This window comes from Grampus griseus (genome assembly GCF_964374135.1).
Source record: "Grampus griseus genome assembly, chromosome: 1".
NCBI lineage: Eukaryota > Metazoa > Chordata > Mammalia > Artiodactyla > Delphinidae > Grampus > Grampus griseus.
In genome coordinates this window covers 174,790,421-174,817,634 of record NC_139017.1, presented here as the reverse complement: position 1 = coordinate 174,817,634, position 27,214 = coordinate 174,790,421, and the positions used below count along the sequence as shown (strand labels likewise).

General features: G+C 45.3%; 2 protein-coding genes across 4 annotated transcripts in view; one reads left to right on the top strand and one right to left on the bottom strand.

Annotated features, from left to right (window-relative positions):
- MTOR (mechanistic target of rapamycin kinase) overlaps positions 1 to 27,214 on the bottom strand; it is a 117,502-nt gene that overhangs the window by 47,698 nt on the left and 42,590 nt on the right. For all 3 annotated transcript variants that reach the window (XM_082660176.1, XM_082660178.1, XM_082660177.1), the window contains exons 26-28: positions 25,106 to 25,248; positions 22,317 to 22,479; positions 22,034 to 22,179 (exon numbers count right to left, since the gene is read on the bottom strand). In XM_082660176.1, coding sequence (XP_082516302.1) covers positions 22,034 to 22,179; positions 22,317 to 22,479; positions 25,106 to 25,248 — 452 coding nt within the window. The remainder of the gene's footprint in view (positions 1 to 22,033; positions 22,180 to 22,316; positions 22,480 to 25,105; positions 25,249 to 27,214) is intronic.
- ANGPTL7 (angiopoietin like 7) lies at positions 11,881 to 18,489 on the top strand. Its single transcript, XM_082662923.1, has 5 exons — positions 11,881 to 12,352; positions 14,974 to 15,074; positions 15,860 to 16,054; positions 16,928 to 17,126; positions 17,351 to 18,489. The coding sequence occupies exons 1-5, from the start codon at positions 11,983 to 11,985 to the stop codon at positions 17,518 to 17,520; spliced, it is 1,035 nt and encodes a 344-aa protein (XP_082519049.1). The 5' UTR covers positions 11,881 to 11,982; the 3' UTR covers positions 17,521 to 18,489.

Below are 27,214 nucleotides of genomic sequence, written 5' to 3'. Positions count from 1 at the left end.
AGCGGAGAAAGGTGGTGAGGGGTAATTCAAATGCAGGTGGGTAGGGAGAGCAAAGGGGTAGGGAGAGCGAAGGGGGCTGGCAGACCTTAGGGTCCCCCCCTTAAAGCCACAGTCAGGGCATGAAGATAGCACCCCAGGGTCTGGCAGGACAAACTTTCCTTTCTTGCTTCAGAAACTTAGGAAGAGTAAATTTACTCCTTTTCTACATATTAAGAAAAGGAGGCTGGCCTCATTACACGGTTTCAAAGCTGGGACATTTGGTGTCCTTGGCGCCCTCAGGGACCTAAGGCACGAAGACAAAAAAAATCCGGTGCAAGAGAGGTGGGTGGACTGCCTTGGACAATCACATGGGTTCCTGATAACTCAGGCCACAGCGGCTTAAGGATAATGAGCTCTCACTTTGTCTTCACCCTTTCCTTTGTCTGCTCACAGTGTAAATGACACGTCTGTCATAATATCTAGAAGACTTGCCAGATCTGTATGTGAGAAAGTGGGCCTTAAGAATAAAAAAGATAGAATGCTAACAACTGTGTAGATGACGGAAAGGAGAGACAAAAACTATCTTTTCGAGACTGGTAGGAGGAAGTATATCTTTTTTTTTTTAATTAAGAAAAAGTGGGGGGAGGGAAGTTCACCACGATATTAGAATGTTACTTTTGCCCATGCATATTCTGTATAAATACATATTTTATACACAGTGCTAGCTAGAGTGATCATACAGCTTTGGATTCTGCTCTTTCACATATCACAGGCATTTCCTACTTTATCCGGAGTCTTCATAATTTTTTATTTATTTATTTTTCTTTTGCGGTACGCAGGCCTCTCACTGTTGTGGCCTCTCCCGTTGCGGAGCACAGGCTCCGGACGCACAGGCTCAGCGGCCATGGCTCACGGGCCCAGCCGCTCCACGGCACGTGGGATCTTCCTGGACCGGGGCACGAACCCGTGTCCCCTGCATCGGCAGGTGGACTCTCAACCACTGCGCCACCAGGGAAGCCCCTTCATAATTATTTTTAACAGCTGCATAAGAATGTCACCCTGCTGCTGGATGGCACGTACAAACCCGTCTCGTGGGCGCACCCTCGTGGCTGGGTGAGAGCAGCACTAGTTAAGCCGCCAGGGCGCCAGGAGTGCGGCAGGAGCTCCCACTCTCTGCTCACAGGTGGTCTGTCCTGTAGACGCCTGCAGGGTCAGTCCTGGGAATCAGAGCGTCCTCCCTGAGGATGAGCACAGTGCTCGGCAACAAGCGGGGCAAGTGGTCCCATTTCACCCATCACCTCCACGCCCCTCCTGGCTGAATGCGGGGCCCGGGCTCCCCAGCACAACCAGAGTAAGGCACTGAGAGGTCGCGGAGACCTGGAGTGTCAAAGCACACGATTTGTGCTGGCCGGGTTTCCAACCCAGGGGCCTGTCAGAGGCGTGCTGTAAAAATGATGAATGGCTGTCACATTTCCAAGGCTCTGGCTGATTTAGGGAGCCACTGGCAGGCGCATCACTCCCAGCATGTCAGCCAGTTAATTACTGCCAACTTTATCTTTCTTGTCAACACTTCTTGACAAATTGGCCATTATCTCTTTATTCTACAACAGTGAGCACTGCTCCTTTTCTGGTGATGCCTGGAGGTTTTTCTCCTCCTTTCTGCTTCTTCATATCCAGAGTGAAATGAAGAGCTCTGAGAGAGACGATCAGGAAGAAGAAGCTGTCAGGAAACAACAAAGCGGGGAGGGCTGACAGACTGAAGCCCAAAGCTTATTTTCAACTACCTCGACTCAAAATAGAGTTGATATTTTGGGTAAAATCCTGATTTCTTGGCTTCTGCATGTCCAAGAGCTCTGACTCAGCCTATTATGTGGATGAAGTTGGGAAACAAAAATGAAATGACCTGGCATCCAGTGACTCGGCAGCTTTGAACTCTCCACACTTCTAATCGTGTGAGAAGATGTGTGCTGGCCTTGTACTCCAGTACGGAGTTAGGCCACATTGTAGTAATACTGATGCCCATTCTGGGATCAGGAGAAGGAAAAAATATGCCTACCTTTTTAGTAAGGAAAAGCTGACAGACGAGGAACATAACATACTGTAATTGAATCACCAAGATTCACAGCCAATGAGATGTCCAAAAGAATCTGGAGAGATCAATGGTGTTACCACTGATCCATTTCATTGTCACTGGGACAGACTGTGTCAGAGGTGGCCATGGGGCACCTAGCATATTTCATCAATTCTAAGAGGTGCACTTTAACAGCTCTGAGACCATGATACAGCTTATAATTCAAGGTTTCAGAGTGCTGTGACCCAGTTTAATTGCCAGCAGTTTGTTCCCCCTCGCAGTGGTACATGAAAATCAGAAGCAGCTTTGCTAACTCACCGTAAGAGTGGTCCCACTGAATCTCCAGCCATTCCTGAGGATGAACTAGACGCAGTGGAGGAGCAGAGGTTAACTACTGACCGACAGCAAGCGGCACCCTTTAGAATGGTCTTGGGTTACAAGGAAAGATCCTCTGTCCTTTTGGTCAGCTTTAGGAGAAATCCCAGGACTCCTCCCTTTGTACAACTCCTCACTCATGGTCAGCTTTCTGCACTGAAAAGCAGCTTTCCTTGGAGTTTGTAAGATGCCCTATAGAGGCAAGCTGTTGTAAAGTGAACCTGTAAGAAGTCTTTAGAGCAGCCAGAAATAAATTTAAGCTCTACTGATGACTGGTGAGGGACTTGGCCTCTTGGGTAATGGCTGGATGTAAAAGGGCATTAAAGAAAAAGATGGGGCTAAAAAGAAAGATATAATCTGTGCTTGTGCTCGGGCTACAAAGGGGTTTCCTCCATCTGCACACTCTCTGCTGCTTGGAGCTTTTCGACAGGGGTATGGATTCCTCGAGGCACACTGGCACTTTTGAAGGCAGCATGAGTCCAGACGTTTGGAATGTGTTTTTACTGAGAAGTGCGAAGCTTTGAGCAAATCCTTCCCCTCTGGACAGAGCGTTTTCTCTTCCAGCAGAGGTGTGGGAAAAGAACAAGACTGTGTACCTTTTCTGGAAGCCTGGAAACAACTGTAAAAGCTGGGCTCATACTTCCAAGCAACGCAACAGAGACACCTTGGGAACATGTGTTTAGAATTAAGACACAGAGTGGGTTTGTTCGTCCATCTAGCCCCTTGCCTGTAGGCTGTAAAGCCCAGTCACCCTCACTGTTAATTGGTTGCTCAGGCACAAACTGGTTCAATTTCTTTAACATTCTCAAAGAGTTACAGGCCATTTCCCATTAGTGCTGCCTAAGTCAGGGAGGCTAAGACCCAGGCTGAAGGGAAGCTCCTCAGTCCCAGGGCGACTGCACATAGACTTGAAATCTTGTCCTGCACTCCGGCAGGAATCCGTCTTTGGCTAAGAGTGATTTTTTGCAATTGCAATGTAATGGGTGTTTGATTTCCCTTTGGAGACAGACAAGATTTGTTGGATTCCTGGATTAATTACGGGGAATACAGCTGCCCAGAGACATGACATGTTACTTTCTGTGTTCTGTCTTCAACATGAGCTGCTGCATGTGGCCCCTCAGGCCGTGATAAGGATTAACCGACAGGTCAATGCAGGGTCAAGTTATCAGATATGCCATTCATACAGGCCTCCAGAATCAACGGCGGGGGTGGGGGGCTGGGGGGTACAAAACCCTACCACAATGCTCTGTGGCCCTCTCACTCGTCTTCATATGTAAAGAAACAGGGGTGAGATGCAAATCGATGGTTTCCAGGGATACAAAGTGATCATACAATCAGGCTGCTACCTCAAGTTACTGGTTAAAAAAAAGAAGGCTGAACCAAATGATCTCAACTCTTCCAGTTCTCACTCTCTTTGATTCTATAACTAAAATCTATGGAAGAAAATGTTAAAGCAGGAGAGAAGGCAATCCCCTGCAATGAAGGACTCACCATGATAAAATACTGGCAATGACCATGGAGAGAGACTCTAAGTCTCCATGTCAGATGTTTATTTAGGAGAAAAGAACCTTCTGCTGGGAATTCATTCTTTCATTTGACAAGTTCCAATACAGTATCTCTTTTGTCTCAGGCTTTGTGCTAAGTGCTGGTTGCTAGAGCTACTATGGTAGATAAGACAGGTATGGTCTTTGCTTTCACAGAGCTTATAGGTCAGTGAAGTAGATATACAAAACACAAATGGAAATAAGTGCTGTGGAGGTAAACACCATGAAGAAAACAGAGCACAGAGATGGAGAATGGCACAGGGGACTTATTTTAGATTCAGGTGGACAGGGAGGTTTTTCTGATGAAATGATAATCGATTACCTAAATATCAATACTACTTAGTATTTGCTAGATATGGACTATGTGTCAGACACAATTCAAAGTGTCTTACAGCTCATACAACTCAATAACAAAAAAACAAACAACCCAATTGAAAAACGGGCAGAAGACCTAAATAGACATTTCCCCAAAGAAGACATATAGATGGCCAATAGGCACATGAAAAGATGCTCATCGTTGCTAATTATTAGAGAAATGCAAATCAAAACTACAGTGAGGTACCACCTCACACTGGTCAGAATGACCATCATTAAAACGTCTACAAGTAAGGGACTTCCCCGGTGGCACAGTGGTTAAGAATCCGCCTGCCAAGGCAGGGGACACAGTTTCGATCCCTGGTCTGGGAAGATCCCACATGCCACGGAGCAACTAAGCCTGTGCGCCACAAGTACTGAGCCTGTGCTCTAGAGTCCGTGAGCCATAACTACTGAGCCTGCATGCCACAACTACTGAAGCCCATGCACCTAGAGCCCATGCTCCGCAACAAGAGAAGCCACTGCAATGAGAAGCCCACGCACAGCAACAAAGAGTAGCCCCTGCTGGACGCAACTAAGGAAAGCCTGCACACAGCAACGAAGACCCAATGCAACCAAAAATAACTTAATTAATTAATTTTAAAAAATACTAAAAACAAACAAACAAAGGACTAGTGTTCAAAAAAAAAAAGTCTACAAATAATAAATGCTGGAGAGGGTGTGGAGAAAAGGGAACCCTCCTACATTGTTGATGGGAATGTAAACTGATGCAGGCACTATGGAAAACAGTATGGAGGTTCCTCAAAAGACTAAAAATAGAGTTGGCATTTGATCTAGCAATCCCACTCCTGGGCATATATCCAGACGAAACTATAATTTGAAAAGATACATGCACCCCTATGTTCACAGTAGCACTATTTACAACAGCCAAGACATGGAAACAACCTAAATGTCCACTGAGAGATGAATGAATAAAGAAGATGTGGTATACATATACACAATGGAATATTACTCAACCATAAAAAGGAATGAAATAATGCCATTTGCAGCAACATGGATGGACCTAGAGACTATCATACTAATGGAAGTAAGAAAGAGAAATACAAATACCATATGATATTGCCCATATGTGGAATCTAAAACACGACACAAATGAACATATCTACCAAACAGAAACAGACTCACAGACATAGAGAATAGATCTGTGGTTGCTAAGGTGGGGGGGTGTGGTGGGGGGAGGGAAAGACTGGGAGATTGGGATTAGCAGATGCAAATTATTCTTTACAGGATGGATAAACAACAACGTCCTACTGTATAGCACAGGGAACTATATTCAATATCCTGTGATAAACCGTAATGGAAAAGAATGTGAAAAAGAATATATATATGTGTATAACTGAGTCACTTTGCTGTACAGCAGAAATTAACACAACGTTGTAAATCAACTATACTTCAATAAAATTAAAAAAAAAACAAAGTGTTTTATGTGCATTATCTATTTTAAAATAAGCTTCCTGGCTGAAGTACAACATATATACACAGGAAAGTATACACCTAATTGTACAGCTTGATAAATTATCACAAAGTGAAGATACCCTTATAACTACCACCCAGACCAAAAAACAGAACACAACACACTGCCAGCATCCCAGAAGCACCCAAGCCTTCTCCCAATCACAGCTTCCCTTCTCATCCCCAGAGGTAACAACTCATAAGAGGTAACAACTATCTCACTTCTGATACAATTGGTTAGTTTCACCAGGTTTTGAACTCTATATAAACATTCAACATTATGTTTACGAGACACATCCATGTCATTGCATGCTGCAGTAGTTCTGTCTTTTACTGCTGAATAGCGTGTCACTGTATGAACACACCACAATTCATCTGTCTTACTGTCGATGGGGGTTTACGCTGTTCTCAGTTTGGGGCTATGGTAAGTCACATTACTACATTCCTTGTTTTTTTGGCCGCACCATGTGGCATGCGGGATCTTAGTTCCCTAACCAGGGATCGAACCCACGCCCCCTACATTGGAAGGGCGGAGTCTTAAGCACTGGACCACCAGCGAAGTCCGGACAAACATTCCTATATGCCTTTGGCGCGTGGGTGCTCACATTTCTGGTGGGAACAAATCTCGCAGTAGAATTGCTCGCTTACAGGGGCATGTTCCAGTCTCAGAAGATACTGACAAACTGCCACGTTACATTTTGACCAGAAGGGTATGGAAATCCCAGTTGCTCCACATCTTCGTCAACACTTGGAATTTAGTGTTTTCCATTTCAGCCATTTTGATTGGTGTGTAAGTTGCACCTTCTGGTTTATTTTTTTATTTAAAAAACTTATTTTTATTTATTTACTTTTGGTTGCGTTGGATCTTCGTTGCTATGCGTGGGCTTTCTCTAGCTGCGGTGAGCAGGGGCTACTCTTTGTTGTGGTGTGGCAGGTTTCTCAGTGTGGTGGCTTCTCTTGTTGCAGAGCACGGGCTCTAGGCACGCAGGCTTCAGTAGTTGTGGCTCGCGGGCTCAGCAGTTGTGGCGCACGGGCTTAGTTGCTCTGCGGCATGTGGGATCTTCCCAGACCAGGGCTCGAACCCGTGTCCCTTGCACTGGCAGGCGGATTCTTAACCACTGCGCCACCAGGGAAGTCCTGCACAGTATAGTTTAAATTTGAGTTTCCATAATGACTAATGAGCCTGAGCAGTCTTTCATGTGTCGACTGGCCTTGTGGACATAATCTTTTGTGAAATAAGTACCTGTTCACATCTCTTGCCAATGTTTTAACTGGCTACCTTTTGTTTGTTTGTTAGGAGTTCTATATATACTCTGGATACAGTATACACAGAAGTATGTACTGGAATACCTTCTTGCCTTTTTACTTTCTTCATGGTGTTTTCCAGTGAAAAGAAATGACTCCTTTTATTGCATTTCATGTTTTCCTTTATGGTCAGTGTTTTTCAAATCTTGTTTAAGAAATCTTTGCTTATCCCAAGATGCTGAAGATAATCTCCTATGTTATCTTCTAGAAGCCCTACTGTTTTCCGATTTAGACTTTAAATCTCCTGGACTTGAGGTTTTGGGTGTGGTATGGGGTAAGGGTCAAGAACCTTTATCCCCCCATAAGGCTATCTAGCCTACCCAGAGGAACTCACTGTTCTATAGTGGCACCTTGTCATAAATCAAGTGTTCATATATGTGTGGGTCTGTTTCTGGACATTCAAATCTGCTCCATTTATCTATTTGTCTATCCTTGTGCCAATACTACATTGCCTTAATTACTTACTGTAGCTTTAAGATAAATCTTGATTTCTAATAAGGTAATTCCTCCAAATTTATTTTTCTTCTTCAAAAATGCCTTAGCTATTTTTAATCTTTTGCTGTATTTAACTTAGTCCTCACAAAAATCCTGTGAAGTGGTTATAATTTTTTTTTTTTAACTAACTTTTTTTTTTTTTCTGTGCTGCACAGCATGTGGGATCCTAGTTCCCCAACCAGGGATCAAACCCATGCCCCCTGCAGTGGAAGCACAGAGTCCAAACCACTACACTGCCAGGGAAGTCCAGGAGTAGTTAAAATTTTTATCCCCATTTCACAGATTGGTCAGCTCCGAGAAGTTAATTAATTTGCCCAGGGTCATATAACTATCAAGTGATGGGAAGGGATTAGAACCCAGATTTATCTGATTCTAGACTTAATAACTTTAAGTCCTTCAGATACCACCTCCTTAATCCTCAAGCCAGATGAGCCCTTCAGGGCATTTAATATGAATGCATTACAATTTTAAGAAATTCTGATGTTCTAAGCCACCCACTTCCAGTTAAAAATCTTGTTTGGTAACTACAAAGAGCCACTGTCCTGGTGAGACTCAGAAAAAAACAAAGCAAGAAGTAAAAGCTTCCTGGCTTCCTTCCACAGCCCCGTCTCCCAAGTAACACTTACAGCCTCGCCAGGATGTACAAGGGCCCTGAGGCCCGACGCGCCTCCACTCGTCCAGCTTTAATTCCTGCCACCACTCCTCTTCCTTCTTGCCCCTTAACGCCACACTTGACCACTTAGGCTCTATAAGCCCAGGCTTTTCATACAGCTGCACCTTGGCTCAGAATGCCCTCTCCCACTTCTGGCTACTTCTTCCTTTAAAAAAACCAAAAAACCCCACAAAAACAACAACCCTGGGTATCACTTCCCTCAGGAGACCTTCCAGAACCTCATCTGGGTTGGGCACTCCCCCTCTGCTGTGTCCCCCACCCCAGCATGTCACATTGCCCTGGAGTTCAGCTGTCTGTCTCTCCACCTAGCCTGTGAGGCACCTGAGGCTGCAAATTCCTAAGAGGGTTCAGAGACAGACTTTTTTGCTAGGTGCTATAATTAAACAGTAGACACTAAGAGGAGGCCTGAAAGAAATGGTTTCTAATAAGCCCAGGACACACTCTTTGGGAGAAGTGGCAAACTAGAAGGCTTAGGGAAGAGGTGCAAATACCTTCTGCGATGGACCTGGACTTCGGGCTGAGATGGAAGTAGGACTGAGCGGTAGAAGGGTCAGGGACCAAATGGCCACATGTAGTAAGGCAGCTGTGGCTCGTTAGAAGAGTTCGGAAGTAAAATATGACCACAAACACACGGCTAAACTAACAACAAGGCAGATTCTTCTGAGATGTATTCATTCAACAAACAGAGCCTGGCACTGAGGGCAGCTGTTCCTCCCTCACCAGTTTGGAAGGATGGTTTAAGAGTAGGCAGGGGCACGAATACACTGGAAAACAAGGAGTCTCTCCAACAGGAACATTTTCAAGAAAATGAGACATGACGCCCCTATTGGGGGAGAAGGAAAGACCAGCTCTAGGCCCTTCTCAGCTCTGGAATTCCCAGGCTGCTCGGACACATCCAATCCTTGGTGCCAGCCTAAGGCAGCACAGCCCAGACTGTGAAGTAAAAGCTCACTGGCTTTTCTCAAAAGAACATAAGCTTTATTTTCATAAACATCTATCTCAAGAGCTCCAAGCTGACCCTCTTTCACCACCAGCAAAATGGAGAAAAGGAAAAGCTGTAAGGTGTCCAACACAGGTTTTCCATATTTTCTCAATTAATTCCCATTTTTTATGGTCACACTGTTCACCGAAGGGCAGAGAAGGGATTAAAAGCCTCTCAGAGAAGGGAAAACTGCTCTAGTCTTCCGCATTTGTCCTGGTTTTCTCTACTGGCTTAGCTGTACTCAAAACAAGGACTTATTTTTCCTTCTTTCAGAAATTCAGAATCTAGGACACCCTAGGGTTGTAGATGTTTTGGAGGACAGATAATCTTCTGGCATGGGATATACTCTTAACTAGCTATTTTTCTCAAAATGGGGGGGGCAGTGTTGAAGATTTGGGCAGGTTAGACAATTTAAGAAAATCTTCAAATAAAAAAAGCTTCTGTCTCCAACTTAAGCCTTATGTTAGAAATAAGTTTCCAGAAAACAAATGTCAGAGAGTAGGCACTCATGCTAAAAGCTAGATGCTTTTGATCCAAACTTAGGAACCCCTTCCTACCTTTCCTGGAAAGGACTGCTACATGGGTTGCAAATATGAATGATCGATTCATTTTCTGCCCAGATATGAAAATCTATTCATAACAAAATTCTTCTGTTTGGGCAGAGGAAATGGTCACTGGAAAGAACAAACAAAAAGCCGGCCAGGAATCCATAAAGCGCCATTGTTCCATGATGTTCTCTACCAAGACAGCAGCATCATGTGTGAGGCTACATACAATTGTGTGCCACACGGTTTAAGCTCAGTGCTCAGTGTCGGTTAAGCTGGGTAGGAGATCCTCGTGGAGTTTAGCAGACCCTGCTGAATGACCCTGTCGGATGCTGGCAGTCGGGGCCAGGTTCGCCTTAGTGAAGTGAGCTCCATGAGCTAAGGCTGCAGTGCCCGGCTGGACTAGACATTTGCAAAGAGACAGCAGGGACTGGCTGACAGTGCCAATTCTAAAAAGACCCTTTTGAGCAGAATGGCAAGCTGCTACAGGACTCCAGCAACATCCTCACTCCTAAGCAGGCAAAGAAGATGAGCAGGTTAGCAAACAAACCCTGATCCACCTGATCCACTCCTGCTTTTTGATTTACAGGAAAAAAAAAAGTGTTTGGTAACTCCAGCTGCCTGAACAGAAATGACTTTCTGAGCAGCAGAAGCCCTGACTGGAAAAAGGCTCTGGGGGTCACGGCGGGAAGGAGGGCTGCCAGGCCTCAGGCTTGTGTGTGAAGGGCCCATATGGAATAACAACAGTATAAGCACTGCACCCGGAAATAGCAAGAGCATGTTCAGAAGACAGTTACCGTGTATGGACAGAGGGAACTTTGTTTACCTTCTTAGTGAAAAGCTCATTTTAAGGATTTAAGATTTGCTGAAAACCCAGTTTTTTTCCCCACTTGTTTTCAAAGGAGGAATCTCCTTTAAATATAGTACATGAAAAATGACAATATCCCTATTGTCAGGGATATATATAGAGAATATATATATATATCATATACAGAGAATAAATCTGCAAACCATATTCCATAGGAAAAGGGAAATGAGGCTCCAGACATGGATTATTAGGCAATGGGGATGTTTTTCTCTATGTTTTAACATACTTTCCAGGCTTAGAACCATGGGCCGTGGCTGTGCCTGTTCTCTGTTCTGCATGAACACTGGTGGGCGTGCAGGTGCCCATCCTCGGACCAAGTTCTGCGTTTTCACCCCTGCTGCCATCGCTGCCACTTCCATGCCAAATGTCAACTGTGAGAGGCGAACACTGGCCCATTCTTTATTGAAGGAGAAAGTATGTAAAAAGAAAGAACTGGGTAAAGCCTGTGGGTACAAGCTACAAAGCCCTTTTTTGCTTCGTAAGAGATTTCCTCTATCCTTCTATTTCTAAAGCTTTTCTAAGTTGGAAATTTTCAAATGTGAGATAGCGTTAGATCCAGGCCAAAAGAGGGTTTTGTAAAACACTGAATGATGATCAGAGAAAGGAATAATGAGACTTGTTAAAAGCACATTCAGAAGGATGCCAAAATAGACTAGAGCCTCGTATAAACAGCGTGGATTGCAGTAACAGGCCTCCCTGTGAGTGGAGAGTCTTATTCCCAACTCTCTTTGCCTACCTTATGCTCACCCCACGGTTATATAACCTTTAGAATGGAATCTGGAAATTCTTCTGACCCTGCCCTGCTTGCTTATAGAGCAGAGCCAGTGGCTGGCAGGGGTACAATCTAATAGGCAAAACTGGAAACACACAAATTCAGTCCTCTTGTCTTAGCCCAGAGACTGTGCAGGCAAGGAAAGAAAGACTGCCCCTGTCTCTCTCCTCCCCTCCTCTGGCCTAAGTTTACGCTGACTTCACCCAACAGGCACCTGACCCTCCCAGATGAGCTGGGAGGGGCTAAAGCGCTATGCACGGCCATGGTAGGGGTGGAGGTGCAGGCAGAAAACAATATTTAAGATGCTGAGTTTGTCGAGCATTCAGTCTTGGGAAGGAAGGCTATAGGATACCCAATTAAGCTGCGCGTTCAGAAACTCAAGTTTTGAGAAAGGCTAAGAAAGAGCAAGGGGAGAGGAACAACAAAGTGCTAAGTCCACCAAGAGCGAAAGGGCTAGGTTCTAATTTGCCGCAGCTCTGCACGCCTCAGCTGGACACAGCCAGATTCCCCCAGAGGAAGAGCCTTCCTCAACCAGGCCCACGAAAGATGCTGAAAGAGACTCTCTCGGCCGTGGCCTGGCTCTGCATTTTCACTGTGGCCTTTGTCAGCCACCCAGTGTGGCCACAGAAGCCCCCTAAGCGCAAGACACCTGCAGAGCTCACCGTGGCCGGCTGCTGTGAGGAGGCGAAGGAGCTCAGGGCCCAAATTGCCAACCTAAGCAGCCTGCTGAGCGACCTGAGCAGGAAGCAGGAAAGGGACTGGGTCAGCGTGGTCATGCAGGTGATGGAGCTGGAGAGCAATTCCAAGCGCATGGAGTCGCGGCTCACAGAGGCCGAGAGCAAGTACTCCGAGATGAACAATCAGATGGGCATCATGCAGCTGCAGGCAGCGCAGACTGTCACCCAGACTTTGGCAGGTAAGGAGGACGTGTCCTCACGCTACTCACCACCTTCCCCCTCACACAGTCGAGCGCCTCCTGTCTGGAGCATTGCTTCTAGGTGACGTGGTCGTCAGAACGATCCCTGGGGGTTCTCATGGAACTTACTTTCTTGGGTACGTGCCACCAGCTCTATTTTCTCTTTAGCAAAGGCTTACGAAGTATTTCTTTTGATTTCTAAGGTTCTGTACGTTTACCCAGCTTTTTTTTATCCCTGCAATGTTTTGGCATATTGAAGGTATGAATTACCATCTTGGAACACAGAGAGATCATGCGGTTTGCTCAAAGTCACAAAGCAAGTCTTAGAAACTGGGTTCCAGTTTTCCTGATTAATCCACTTCCTTACCCAGAGCTGACCGGCTGTACCCTCAGTCCCAAGGAAGCAGGAAAGAACACCAAAATCATAACATCTCTAGAAGCAAAGTTTTGCCTAAAACAGTTCTCTCGGGTCCCTGGGATTTAGTGGAATGGGCATTAATGGACTTCGGTGTCCTGTCTGCCAACCTAATTCTCACTGGCTCAGAATTAAGTGCACAGACACTGCCCAGAGTCATCTGAAGGACTCCTTCATGTTCAAAAAGGACTGACTCCTCAAGGTTGCGCAAGTCTGGTATTTCTATTTTTTCCCACAATTGCAAATAAAATTCTCCCCAGTTATACAGGAAAATGCAATGCTGAAATTTACATTTTTAGTAGGCCGAAAATAAGATACGTTTACTGTTTTCTTTTCCAAAACAATTTTCAGTTTCTACTTAGCTTGGCTTAGACAGGCCAAGGTGAATTTATTGTTCAGACAGAAATTTGCTTTGCTGAAATTATCAGGAAATTATTAGTTACAAGGAGCATAGTCTATAGATATGTCATTTCTTGCTGATATAAGAACTTAAAAGAAAATCTTTTTGGTCATATTATAAACCAAGCCAAGAATAAAGAGCAGAGTAAGTCTTACTGGTTATCCTCAACTCAAATGAAGAAAAAGTTTTAACATGAAATTAAGCTTAAAAATTTTGTGTGGGATGAACTGGGAGATTAGATTTGACATAAATATACTACCACGTGTAAAATGGATAGCTAGTGGGACCCTGCTGTACAGCACAGGGAGCTCAGCTCGGTGCTCTGTGATGACCCAGATGGGTGGGATGGGGGATGGGGGGAGAGAGGTCCACGAGGGAGGGGTTCACTTCATTGTAGAGCAGAAACTAACACAACACTGTAAAGCAATTATACTCCAATAAAAATTTTTTTGTGTGTGTAAATCACTTTCTAAGCATGTACTTCCTGACTCTCAGTTTGGGACTAGAAAGGTCTTCTCAGGCCATTTTCCAGAGAAGTGAGTCCTGATTTGGTCTGTGTGATGAAACCAGACACACAGGAGACCAGGCGAGACAGAGGAATCTGACCAACGCCACGTCCTGCTCCTCCAAACGGGATTTTCTCATCTCCCAGCAAGGAGTTTCTTGGGAGTCAAATGCAGCTCTCTTGCCGGGCCTCTTACTCTTCCTGCCCAGGCCATCATTCCTTACTTTTCTTCTCTGCTACCAGGTGTGGGGTCACCTTTATACTCTGTAAGTAGCTAGCCTCTTGGAGAAAGCAGTAAGTTGATGCTTTCATCAGTAAGAGGAAGTGATGACCTCTGATAGGGAAGACAAGGGTCTCCCGTTTCCCCTCCCCAAAGTGCTCTGGCTTGAACAATTCCCACAGCGGGAAACTGCCCACTGTGTCCTCTTCTTGAAGGCCCAGTGCAGCGGTCACCAAGAAAAGAATCCCAAGACACAGTGGGCAGGAGGCATCTCCTAGACAGGCGAGAGTTCCTGCTCTCTGAATCCTATCTGGAAAGGCTGTCCCTTCCACAAAGCTCTTTGATGTTTAGAACAACAAGGAGACAAAATCTTTCATAAAGCACTAGCCCCCAGGGCAGCTGAGGAAACATTAAAATCAACCCCAGAGTGAAAGCCCGCCTGCCCAAATCTCTCATTTCCTTGTTTTAATAATGGTGTCAGGGGAAGGCCTCCAAGGGTTCCTTAGGGTGTTTCATTTTCATTTGTCTAGCAGTGTTGGATTAAGGAGGGAAAGATAAAATTATAAATCTCTGCTAATAAGGGACCTAGTAGGCAGTAGCCATTACCTCTGAAAAACAAGAAAAACAAACCGAGAAAACAATAAAACCAGACCCTATGAGATCTTCATGACTTATTTAGGAATAGAGGCTGGCTGTCCCAGAAGCTGAATTTATTAAACAGGAGGATCTGTTGGTGGCCCTTACACATTGTAACGTTTCCAGAATTCATGCCCTAGAACTACAGGGGGATCATTTCAGCACAAACCTGAAGCCACCTGTTTGTACCGTTGTGCTATCCAGGTGAAGGGTTTCCCTAGCCCTCAGCCCTACCACCAGTGAGGCCAAAACACACCCGTTCCTGGCCTCCTGATGCCCACCTCTCCCAAGTCCAGACACTGCCCAGCAATGAACACTCCTGTGAATTTTGTGGTAGAAATGAAGTCTCCCTTCCTAAACTTTCAATTTAGATGCAGCAGGGATGCCGGCTAGCCACAAAGCCCCTGGGTTTGGATGCTCACCCTGTGGTTTTCTCCTTTTGTAGATGCCATCTACGACTGCTCGTCTCTCTACCAGAAGAACTACCGCATCTCTGGAGTGTATAAGCTTCCTCCCGATGACTTCCTGGGCAGCCCTGAGCTGGAGGTGAGGTCATCACAGCCCATGTACTACCATCTATCCTCCACCCGTCAAAGGCTGGGGACAATAGGGCTAGTCACAGTCTAAAGAGAGGGAAACTCAAGACAGAGAAGCAGGGCTTCCCTGGTGGCGCAGTGGTTGAGAGTCCGCTTGCCGATGCAGGGGACGCGGGTTCGTGCCCCAGTCTGGGAGGATCCCACATGCCGCGGAGCGGCTGGGCCCGTGAGCCATGGCCGCTGAGCCTGCGCTCCGCAACGGGAGAGGCCACAACAGTGAGAGGCCCGTGTACCGCGAAAAAAAAAAAAAAAAAAAGACAGAGAAGCAAACACATCAACGCCAGAGAGCTATCTAAATACTCAATTTATGGAGGAAAAAAATCCAGGCATCTGTTTTGCTCCTTCAAATCATTAGCAACCAAACACTAAACCTTCTAACAGTTAGATAATGCTATAACCACCACCTAACTAGCTGCGATCCCTTGCCACATCCTACGGCAGTGACTCTTTGGGGAGAAAAGAGAACATATAGGGAGTGTGTCAGAAGGACCTGGACTTTTTCCTTTCAGACTCTCCGTGCACTTGCTCTTATCCTCAACTTTAATCTCAGCAAACCACCAGCCTGCCCAGCTTGCCAACCCTGGGGCAGAATCGTTGCCTAGTGAGCCAGCATGGCTGTGGAAGGGCACACGTCCCTTGGCTCTACGGGGTGGGAGAAAGGTGGGAAGCGACGCTCAGGCTCGTGCTGCCTGCCTCGGCACGTCCTGACCAGGGAGGGCATCCCCTCTGCTCCAGGTGTTCTGTGACATGGAGACTTCAGGTGGTGGCTGGACCACCATTCAGAGAAGAAAGAGTGGCCTTGTCTCCTTCTATCGGGACTGGAAGCAGTACAAGCAGGGCTTTGGCAGCATCAGTGGGGACTTCTGGCTGGGGAACGACCACATCCACCGGCTCTCCAGGCGGCCAACCCGGCTACGCGTGGAGATGGAGGTGAGCATGAGACCAGGGCCGCCACGCCCAACTGTGTGCAACTCCTGGGCGTCATTCCTACTCCTGTTCGCCATCGGCTGGTGTACTTGTTGTGATGGTTTTCCTGCAGGTTGCAGTACAGTTGAGGAAGAATAGGGCTTTTTTTCCTATTTTTCACAAAAACAAGGCTGCAGGTACAAGGGAGAGGCCAGACTCAGGCCAGAGCAGAGGAATCCAACAGTCAGCTGGGCTGAAACACTGTGGTCCCTGCCCTGGCCTGGGGCATGAGGTCCTCTACGTGCAAACCTTACTGGTATCGGTTGGTGACCCTCATCAAAGGCCCTGAAGCGTCACTATGTTCTCAGGTTACTCTTACGACATCTCAGAGTGGGATACAGCAAAACACACACACGTGTACACCTTACAGACAGGGATGTAAAGGGGAAGAGAATGAGAGACTAACCAGGGCCATGTGGTGACCCAGGAGAGAAGTCTGATCTAGGACCCTTGTTTTCTGATTCCCTGGAGGAGGGGAAGATAAGTCCCTGTGGACGCTTGCAAAAAACTGCCTTAAAATCTTCACAGTCAATACAGATATGTCTATTTTTATTTACTTTGTAAGAAAAGGGCTCAAAGAGCTTCCTCTTTTATCTCATCTATAAAAAATGGTTGAAACAAGAAGGTAAATGGCACTATGGTTAAGAAATAACTCACGCTGTATATAAGTGTGTTAAATTCACGCTGTATATAAGTGTGTTAGTGTGTTAAACTAGAGGTAGACAAGTAATAAAGTAGTAAAAAGGTGTGTGGCTGCAGCTGGGGAGAGGGAAGAGGTGCAGGATGGTATGAAAGAAGGCCCTGCGGCAGTTTTCTAAGGCTCTGCCCCCCGGACAGGACTGGGAGGGCAACATGCGCTACGCTGAGTACAGCCACTTTGTTTTGGGCAATGAACGGAACAGCTACCGCCTCTTCCTGGGGAACTACAGCGGCAACGTGGGGAACGATGCCCTTGTCTATCACAACAACACAGCCTTCAGCACCAAGGACAAGGACAATGACAACTGCTTAGACAAGTGTGCCCAGCTCCGGAAAGGTGAGAGTTGGGGTTGGGAAGTGAGAGTTCAGGTACAAGGCCATAGTCCCACTGGAGGAGAAAGAGTGAATTTATAACTGCAGTTGGTATTCTGGCTTTGGTACTCCTGTTTGACACTGACCCTAATGGCTTAGGTACAGTTTAAAAAGCATCACAAATCCCTGCTGCCTGGTCTATCAGCTATTTCCAAGGACATACTAGCACTGACCTGTTTCCTGTCCCAGGTGGATACTGGTACAACTGCTGCACAGACTCCAACCTCAATGGTGTTTACTACCGCCTTGGGGAGCACAGCAAGCACCTGGACGGCATCACCTGGTACGGCTGGCATGGGTCTAGCTACTCCCTCAAACGAGTGGAGATGAAAATCCGCCCAGAAGACTTCCAGCCGTAAAAAGAAGCCTGCTCTGGAGCAGGGCTGGAGAAGTGGAGACAAACGGAGGCTGGGAAAAGGCAGAGGAGGAGAGGAAGGGAGTATAAAAAGGGCAGGGACAGAAAATGGCCTATCATCTTCACTGAGAGAGTAAGTCTCTTAGGAGAACCAAAAAATCTATGTACTGAGGATGTTACAGTAAATGGGAGGAAATATTTAATTAAACACAGTGGGTCCAGACACAGACTTCTCAGGGGGCTGGCCTGAGTGGGCTGTCTGCCTGTGATCCCTGACATAGCAGCAGCTTCTTTTCCACATGATTTTTCTGTGAAAGAAAAATAATTGTGAGTTCACTTTAAGCATTTTCCTTAAGGCCTAGGTTACGTGAGGGCAGAAAATAAATGCCTTTGCTGAAAAGGACCAGATTATTTTGATTCTCTTGGGTGTTAGAGAAAGGAGTGAAGAGGGTGGTGGAGGAGAGGAGTTTCTGCTTTTAAATCCAATGAAATTATCTTCAGTCTACACAATTTTTTTTTTAAAGACAAAAATTTTTCTGCTGGAGGTGAACGGACCCAGGCTGGAATTGACTGGAGGAAACTCCACGGCTCTGGGCCTTGCAATTGGCCTCTGAGCACCTCCCCTGCTCGGCCTCGGTCAGGGCCCAGCACTGAGAGGCAGGAAGTGGGTCCAGTGGTGGCAGGAGCTCCAGTGGGAGGGGAAGATAAGTCCCTGTGGACGCTTGCAAAAAACTGCCTTAAAATCTTCACAGTCAATACAGATTTGTCTATTTTTATTTACTTTGTAAGAAAAGGGCTCAAAGAGCTTCCTCTTTTATCTCATCTATAAAAAATGGCTGAAACAGGAAGTTAAATGGCACTATGGTTAAGAAATAATTCACGCTGTATATAAGCATTTTGCTTTGTAGAAATACAACATTGTAGTTCGTTTTAAACATTCAAAGTTTTTTCTTCCTTCTACAATAAACTCTTTTAAACCTCGTTCCTTTTAAAATTATTACTATTACCACTGAGAGCATGGTGGAAAGTTTTAAGTGAAAAATCCGAGAGTGAGCCGTGAGAAAGAGACTCTGAGTGTGTTGCAGTCTTCAGGGAAACCAAGGGAGGAGCAGGAAGCCAAAGACGAAAAAGCGAGGGACAAAAAGCGCAGCAGCATCCACTGGAAGAGGTCAGACTCTGTCTGACCTCCACCCAACCACCACAGAGGCCAGTGCCACCCCTGGCTTCAAAACACTTTGCAAACCAACACTCTTACTTTCTACTTGAGCAAACTTACATATACGCAGAGGGAAAAGAAACATCTTTAGTCATAACAGATGTCAAATAAGTTTGACCTTCAGGAAGCAATTTTTCCTTGTAAAAAAGAACCATTCACTTGAACTAGTCAGTGTAAGGTAAGCATAATTCTCGAACTCACTATTTTCTACTGTACCTATAGTCCTTTGATTGTTGGGAACCTACTTAACCTTAAAAACAAGACCCTCAGGATTTTCAAAGAAGTAAAGTGAGTAGAGAAGAAGTACACTGGAATAGGGCTTCCCATGGGACAGGCAGTCAGACAGAAACTTCCTAAGGCAGGCAGGGGATCTGAGATGTTCGTGGGCCAGCACAGTACTGCTTGGAGAGAGGAGAAAAAGACTGGGGGTTAGGAGATGAAGAGAAGGAAGAGCACAACATGCCTAGGGCAGAAGTAGCTTATAATTTTCTCTTATCAGCTATACACCCCACAACTAAAGAAAATTGAGGCTCTAGGCAACAAAAGCTAAAATAAATTAAGTGGGACTACCTCAAACTAAAAAGCTTCTGCACAGCAAAAGAAAACAATCAATAAATTGAAAAGACAATCTACAGAATGAGAGAAAAATATCTGTAAACCATAACCCAGGGTTACTATCTAAAATATGTAAAGAACTTACACAACTGAATAGCAAAAAAGCAAATAATCCAATTTAAAAATGGGCCAAGGACCTAAACAGTCCATTTTTCCGAAGAAGACATCTAAATGGCCAATGGGTACATGACCGGGTGCCCAACACCACTGATCATCAGGGAAATGCAAAGCACAGCCACAATGAGATATCACCTCACACCTGGCAGGATGACGATTATTAAAAAGACAAGACACAATAAGGGTTGGCAAGGAAGTGGAGAAAAGGGAGCCCTTGTGCACTGTTGGTGGGAATGTAAAGTGGTGCAGCCACTACACCACTATACTGGTGGTTCCTCCAGACATTGAAAACAGAAGTACCACGTGAGCCAGCAATTCCATTTCTGGATATACTTCAAAGGAAACAAAATCACTATCTCAAAGAGATATCTGTACTCCCATGTTCATTGCAGTATTATTCACAATAGCCAAGATATGGAAATAACCTAAAATGTCCTTCAAAAGATGAATGGATAAAGAAAATGTGAAATATAGTTTATGTATATATATATTATGTGTGTATATATATATGTACATACACACACATATAATATACACATAATGGAATATTATTCAGCCATAAAGAAGGAAATTCTATCATTTGTGACAACATGGATGAATCTAGAGGGCATTATGCTAAGTAAAGTAAGACAGAGAAAGACAAATACTGTATAGTATCACTTATATGTGGAATCATTTTTTAAAAAGCTGATTTCATAAAAACAGAATAGAATGGTGGTTGTCAGGGGATGGGAGAATGGGGAAGCAGGGAGATGTAGGTGAAAGGGTACAAACTTTCAGTTGTAAGATGAGTAAGTTGAGTATCTAATGCACAGCATAGCAACTACAGCTAATAATACAGTTTTGTATATTTGAAATTTGCTGAGAGTAGATCTTAAGCATTCTCACCACACACACACACAAGAGCTAACCATGTGAGGTGACGGATGTGTTAATTACCTTGATCTCAGTAATCATTCCATAATGCATACCAAATCATCGTGCTGTACATTTTAAATATCTACAATTATATTTGTCAATTACTCCTCAATAAAGTTGGGGGGGACAAAACATCTATATTACACTAATCAAAACCTATAGTTGCTGAAATTTACTCATACTTTTATAGATACACAATTGAATAACTGAAGTATAAACTTTTTGTGACAAGGTTAATGTCAAAAAAAAATGTCACCATATGTGGTATTTTAGAAATTGACATTCAAAGTCCAATTTATTTGGGGAAAGACATGATTCTATTTTTATCCTTTTTTTTTTTTGGGTACGCGGGCCTCTCACCGCTGTGGCCTCTCCTGCCGCGGAGCATAGGCTCCAGACGCGCAGGCCCAGCAGCCATGGCTCATGGGCCCAGCTGCTCTGCGGCACGTGGGATCCTCCCGGACCCGGGGCACGAACCCGTGTCCCCTGCATCGGCAGGCAGACTCTCAACCACTGCGCCACCAGGGAAGCCCTATTTCTATCTTTCTGGTCACTTTTTTTTTCTTTTTTTTTTTTGGTACGCAGGCCTCTCACTGTTGTGGCCTCTCCCGTTGCGGAGCACAGGCTCTGGACGCGCAGGCTCAGCGGCCATGGCTCATGGGCCCAGCCGCTCCGCGGCATGTGGGATCCTCCCGGACCGGGGCACAAACCCGCGTCCCCTGCATCGGCAGGCAGACTCCCAACCACTGCGCCACCAGGGGAGCCCTCTGGTCACTTTTTAAAGTGTTGAAAGGAACACTTTTTAGCATCTACTCAAAAGCAGAGCTAGCAGAAAACTTAGTTATTTGATTATCCTTTCAAATGAAGGAAGCAACACACACAGCAGGCTGTTTCAGCCACAGTGGAGGTACTTATTAGCTGGGTGATTTTTCCTAAACTATCTGTAGTGAAATAATCAACCATGTTAGCATTTACATGAAGATAATTAGATCCTGAAGCTAATATTCTCTGATGATCATTAGGGGAAGTGAACAGTTCTCTAGGAGCTGTGGAGCTAACATTTAAGGCTGCTTGTAATTTCATAACAGCAAAAAATTTATTAAACAACCTATTTTTTTCCATACCCAGAAGACTCAAAACCATCTTATGAGAGAACATAAGCAAATGAGGGAAAAGACCACTGAATTTCAGACTCTGTCTTTTACATTCATAGAACTCCAAGGAGGAAGACTCAGGCACCAACGTATTTAGCCAATAAAAACCCACCCTGCCCTTGGGTGGTCTCTGAGGCACAGAATCCAGCTCCTAGTCCCAAGCCAGAGGGCGCGATCTAACCCAGACGTAAAATCTATCCTTCCTAGGCTGCTCCGTCCACAGAACTGCTTCTAGGCTAATTTCATTGGGACAAGTAAGCACAGGTTGGAAAACAACAGAAGCCCAGGTGCTAAGGGTCAACAGAAACGACAATTCTGGCTAGAATACTGGGGAGAGCCATCTGCAACCACATCTCATTTAAACGTGCTGGCCAGGCCTGATGGCAGATTTCATAGAGCAGAGGTCTCCAAGTGCCTCCAGTGAACTGTCACCAGGTAGTGGGAGAAGAGAGGTCATTTTAGATGAAGGCAGCAATTAAAAAGGGTTTATGGCCTACCTGATGAGAGACTCTAGGATGGCAGGGGTGGGACCCTTCTGGAACTCCAGTTCTTTGTAGTGTAGCGCTTTGGCATATGCTCGGCACTTGGCAGCCCTCTCACCCAGCAGAACAATGCCATTGTCATCCCTCAATGGCAGGGGGCCCTGGAGAAGAGCAGAACCCCACAGCATAGGAAAATGGCAGACGGGGCACAAGCAAGAGTGGGCTGTGAGGGTGCTTCTCCCCTCTCACCAGCTGGTTCCCCGTCAGGCTCCATCTGGACAACTGGGCAAAGTCTCACCTTGTCACTGTGTTCCATGAATTCAGCCAAGTTTAAGAGGGTTTGTGTGACTTCAGCGATGTCCTGGGAGGTGAGGGCCAACTCGATGCTTCTGATGAGCTCATCCTGCTGGTCTTCATTCAGCTCAGACCAGCAGGACACAAACGCAGCGTTAAAGAGATCCCTGAAGGCAGACAGGAGTGAAGACAAATGTTGGAAATGCCTCTCCTGCCTCTGCCTGGTGCCACAAAGTCACACCTACCAATCTACTCCCGGCATCACTGATTATGGTTATACAGGCCAGGGCTGTCCAAAAGAACTTGCTGGAAATGGTCTATATCTTCCCTGCCCAATATGGTAGCCATTGGTCAATGAACACTTGAACTTTGATAAGTGTGACTAAGGAACTGAATTTTAAGTTTTAGTTAATTTTAATTAAGTTAAAATAAGCACATGTGGCTAGTGACTGCTGTATTTTACAGTGCAGGTACAGGGCACTGGGGGTGGGGGCGGGGTGTGTGGGGAGAAAGAAGAGCAGAGAAAAGTAACTTGTCTCCACAGTGGTTGCATCACTTCTCTTCACTGGAGGGGATGAACAGAAAGGGACTTCTAACATAGCAGTTGACATAACAGATTCAGAAAACAATAATCTTCAAATGATTCTTGGGATGCTTCTTCTCAGGCAATGTCCAAAGTCCTAAGATCAGAAGCGGCAAAGGCAGCATCTGCTACTGCTTTTCAAAATATAAGCAGAACCTTTAGTAGGATGGTCATAAACAAAATGACAACAGAACTTAAGAAACTAGCAGTATTAGAAAATAGAATCCAAATCCGTAAGTCTTAAAAGATTCTCTTAGCCAAACCTCTAACAGCCGGGGCCTTGGGAAGACCTGGAAGCAGAGGTATCATTTCTAGGATCACTATAACTATTTAAAATCACTACAGCACCACTTGGGTGAATATATTTGCTACCCCTGACATTTGAATTTTAATCCTACCCTCTTTTTTTTGAATGTGTGGAGAGGGGAGTTGGAAACCACAGGATATGCCTAGATAATGTATGGGGTAAGGGATCTGATGCTTATACATCTACTTTTCATTACATATTTTAAAAGGTTAAGTCAGATCGATGTATATATAATTTTGGAATCTGATGGAAGAAAACAAAATTTGAAATTCAAAGGATAACATGAAGATCAAAAGAAACCCTGTGTAAATTAAGAAGTAAGCTTTCTGATCTAGGTCCAAGGCCACGCTGGCTCCCAAATGAACACACTTGGCACTAAGGGGACAGACACACATGTGTATATTTCTCACAAGCCTCTTGTGGATGACAGTGTGCCCAAAAGGGACTCGGAGCAGATGAGAGGGACGCTACAGTAGCCAGCGTGTGAAATCCGCACACTATGGAAACAGAGAAGTCCTAGGAATGATTTTTAAGCGTTATAAAATATTTGAAAGAAATCAGATGAACGAAATCATGGCATCCAAGCAACAGCCTCAGGGACCATCGCTATTCTTGCTAAATACACTCCAAATAGCAAACCAACTGTGCTGATGAAAGTGAAATGGAATACCTCATGTTTTGCTTCTTGTTAATGAAAAGGATTGTTAATTAAATCACCATTTAATGCCTCATTATAAATAAGAACTGTCCATTGTAGAAAAATTTAGAAAATAAGGAAAAGAATAAAAAACAACTGCTCCTTAAATCCTCCTACTTAGAGATAATCATTATGTATTACTTTCTCATCTTTTTCCTATGTACATATATTTTTAATAGCTGAAATCACACATTTATACCATTTTGTATTCCATTTTATTCACTTACATCATACTATGAATCTTTTACATGCATTAAAACTTTTTATAAACCAAATTTTCAATGACTTTTTAAGATTCCCTGTTAAAGGTTTATAGTATTTTTTATGGCAAATTCTACTTTCCGAAGACGGCTGCAGCACTAGCTCCTGTTCCATGCGCCCTTCTAGGAGCCTCCCACTCCCCTATAAAAAGGTGGCATCCACGTCTCCTCCCCTTGAGCCCGAGTAGGCCTGTGTGACTGCCTTCAACAACGCAGTGGGACAGAAGTAACACTATGTGACCTCCAAGACTAGGTCACACAAGCACCAAGCACTTCTGCCTCGTTCCCTTGGGGACACTCACCCTTGAACCCAGCCAGTTTCCTGGGAGGAAGCCTGAGCAATCCATAGGGCAATCCACGTGGAGAGGAACCAAGGCCCCTGGCCAGGGCTGAACTTCCAGCCAACAGTCAGCCCCAACTTACCAGACATATGGATGAGCCATCTTGGAAGTAGGTCTTCTAGCCCCTGGACAAATACCCCTGACACTGTGTGGGGCAGAGACAAGCTGCTCCCACAAGTCCTGCCCAAATTGCAGATTTGTGAGTAAAATAAGTAATTTTTTTAGACTGCTGTTGTTTTAGACCACTAAGTCTTGGGGTATTTGTAATGCAGCAATAAATAACTGGAGTATCACTATTACTGGAAAACAGGTTATATTAAGCTATTACATAGTTGTTTTCAGAGTTATAAATGACTTTGTAATTAAAGTTTTGGACCTAGATCTACCAAGGGAAGGTACACTAGCAAGGTTAAAATGGATGTTTTTCCTATAATAAGAGCTTCTTTAATTTGCTTTTTTATCTTTTCCCCCAGAGGTTAACAAAATTAAAAAATCCTTTTACTATTACTGCTAATAAAAACTAATTCTTATACAACATTTTCTACGTGCTGACCCTCTTGATCCCAATCTGAAGCTGGGAGGAAGGGAGCCCTGACACACCATACCTGGCCATCGGGTTGTAGGCCTGTGCCAGGGCCCAGCAGGAGCGCAGGGAGGGCGAGGAGGAGTCCTTCAGCAGCTCCAGGCTCAGCCGCCTCAGCCATTCCAACCAGTCATCTTTGGAGACCCTTCTGGCAGCTCCCCAGGCCTATCATGCCACAGGCGACAAAGGAAAACCATCAACTGTAAGGGCCAATTGTAAACAGCCCTTGACTATCTAATGATTATTCCACTTCTTTGATTTATAAAATTATACTTCTCATGATAAAATCCCCGAGTGCAAATACAAAAAAGTAATATTTAAAGCCATAAAACAAAAGCAGCAAACTCTCATAATATAAAGAAAGCCTGTTTTACACCTCATTTGCGCTGGACTCTATCTGCAAAGCAGAGAGCTCTACAGCCCTAAAAGTGGATGGGGACCATCACACTCAGAATGCATCCAACAAAGCCGAATGGCCTCCAGCAGTGTGTGAGGGGCCTGGGACACCCTGCAGTGGGACACTGGCTCATCTTACAGCAGAGTCACACAGGGAGAGGGGAAATGCTCAGGTTGACATCATCCTCAATAGTGTGACCATCAGGTGAGCACTGAGCCCAGAGTACACGGCAGTATGGTGGAATGAGACAAAAGGAGTTGAACAGATTGAATTTTTTTTTTTTTCCTTTTTGCGGTACGCGGGCCTCTCACTGTTGTGGCCTCTCCCGCTGCGGAGCACAGGCTCCGGACGCGCAGGCTCAGCGGCCATGGCTCACGGGCCCAGCCACTTCGCAGCACGTGGGATCCTCCTGGATCGGGGTGCAAACCCGTGTCCCCTGCATCGGCAGGCGGACTCTCAACCACTGTGTCACCAGGGAAGCCCTGAATTTTTACTTTGTAGTTTATCCCCTCCAACTTTCCTCGAAACTCTGAGCTCTCCAGGCACCAAGAGGTACTAGCAGGGGCAGCTTAGGGAGGTGGATGGGAAGATTCAGGCCCTGGAGCTGGGCAGTAAAGGGGAGTGGTCAGCAGCCACACTCTGTGGAGCTCAGTGGCTGGAGTTCAAATCCCAGGTATGTAACGTATTGGGTGTCTGATCTTGGGCAAGTTACTTAACTTCCCTGTGCCTCAGTTTCTTCATCTGTAAAGTGTCGATAATAGTCCCCATATCAGAGGGTGTTCTTTTTTAAATTAATTAATTAATTTATGGCTGAGTTGGGTCTTTGTTGCTGCACGCAGGCTTTCTCTAGTTGTGGTGAGCGGGGGCTACTCTTTGCTGTGGTGCGCGGGCTTCTCACTGCGGTAGCTTCTCTTGTTGCGGAGCACGGGCTCTAGGCGTGTGGGCTTCAGTAGTTGTGGCTCGCGGGCTCTAGAGCGCAGGCTCAGTAGTTGTGGCGCATGGGCTTAGTTGCTCCGCGGCATGTGGGATCTTCCTGGACCAGGGCTCGAACCTGCGTTCCCTGCATTGGCAGGCGGATTCTTAACCACTGCACCACCAGGGAAGCCCCCAGAGGGTGTTCTAAGGATTAATTAACTAAGTTAGAGACTTCCCTGGCAGTCCAGTGGTTAAGACTCCATGCTTCCACTGCATGGGGCACGGGTTCAATCCCTGGTCAGGGAACTAAGATCCCGCATGCCACATAGCATGGCCAAGATTTAAAAAAAAAAAAAAAGATTAACTAAGTTCATACGTGTAACAGATTTAGCACAGTGCTCAGCACAAGTTAGTGCTTTACGCTGAGTGCCTGCTACTCTGAAGTTAGAAACACCTGGTTGGAACCCTGGCCCTGCCACTCACCTGCTGTAGGGACTCTGGGCAAACTACTTGTACACTGCTGTCTGAGTCTTAATCTTCCTCATTTAGGGATAATGCAGCTAAAGGGCCTAGCTGGAATAGATGAGCAAAACATGGTGGCTCGTATCATCAAAATGACATCTCGTTGAATTGGCTTAGCCCTAACTACTAAATCCCTAACTTTTAAAATATATTCTGAAAAGATTTTTCTGGCAGAACAGACATGTCAATCCTCCCTAAATAGGGAAATCAGATAAGTTAAAGCAGAAGTTCTCAAGTGAAGTAGTCCAGGGAGTGAAAGAGACACCCATGTGCTACACCACCTGACCATCAATGACT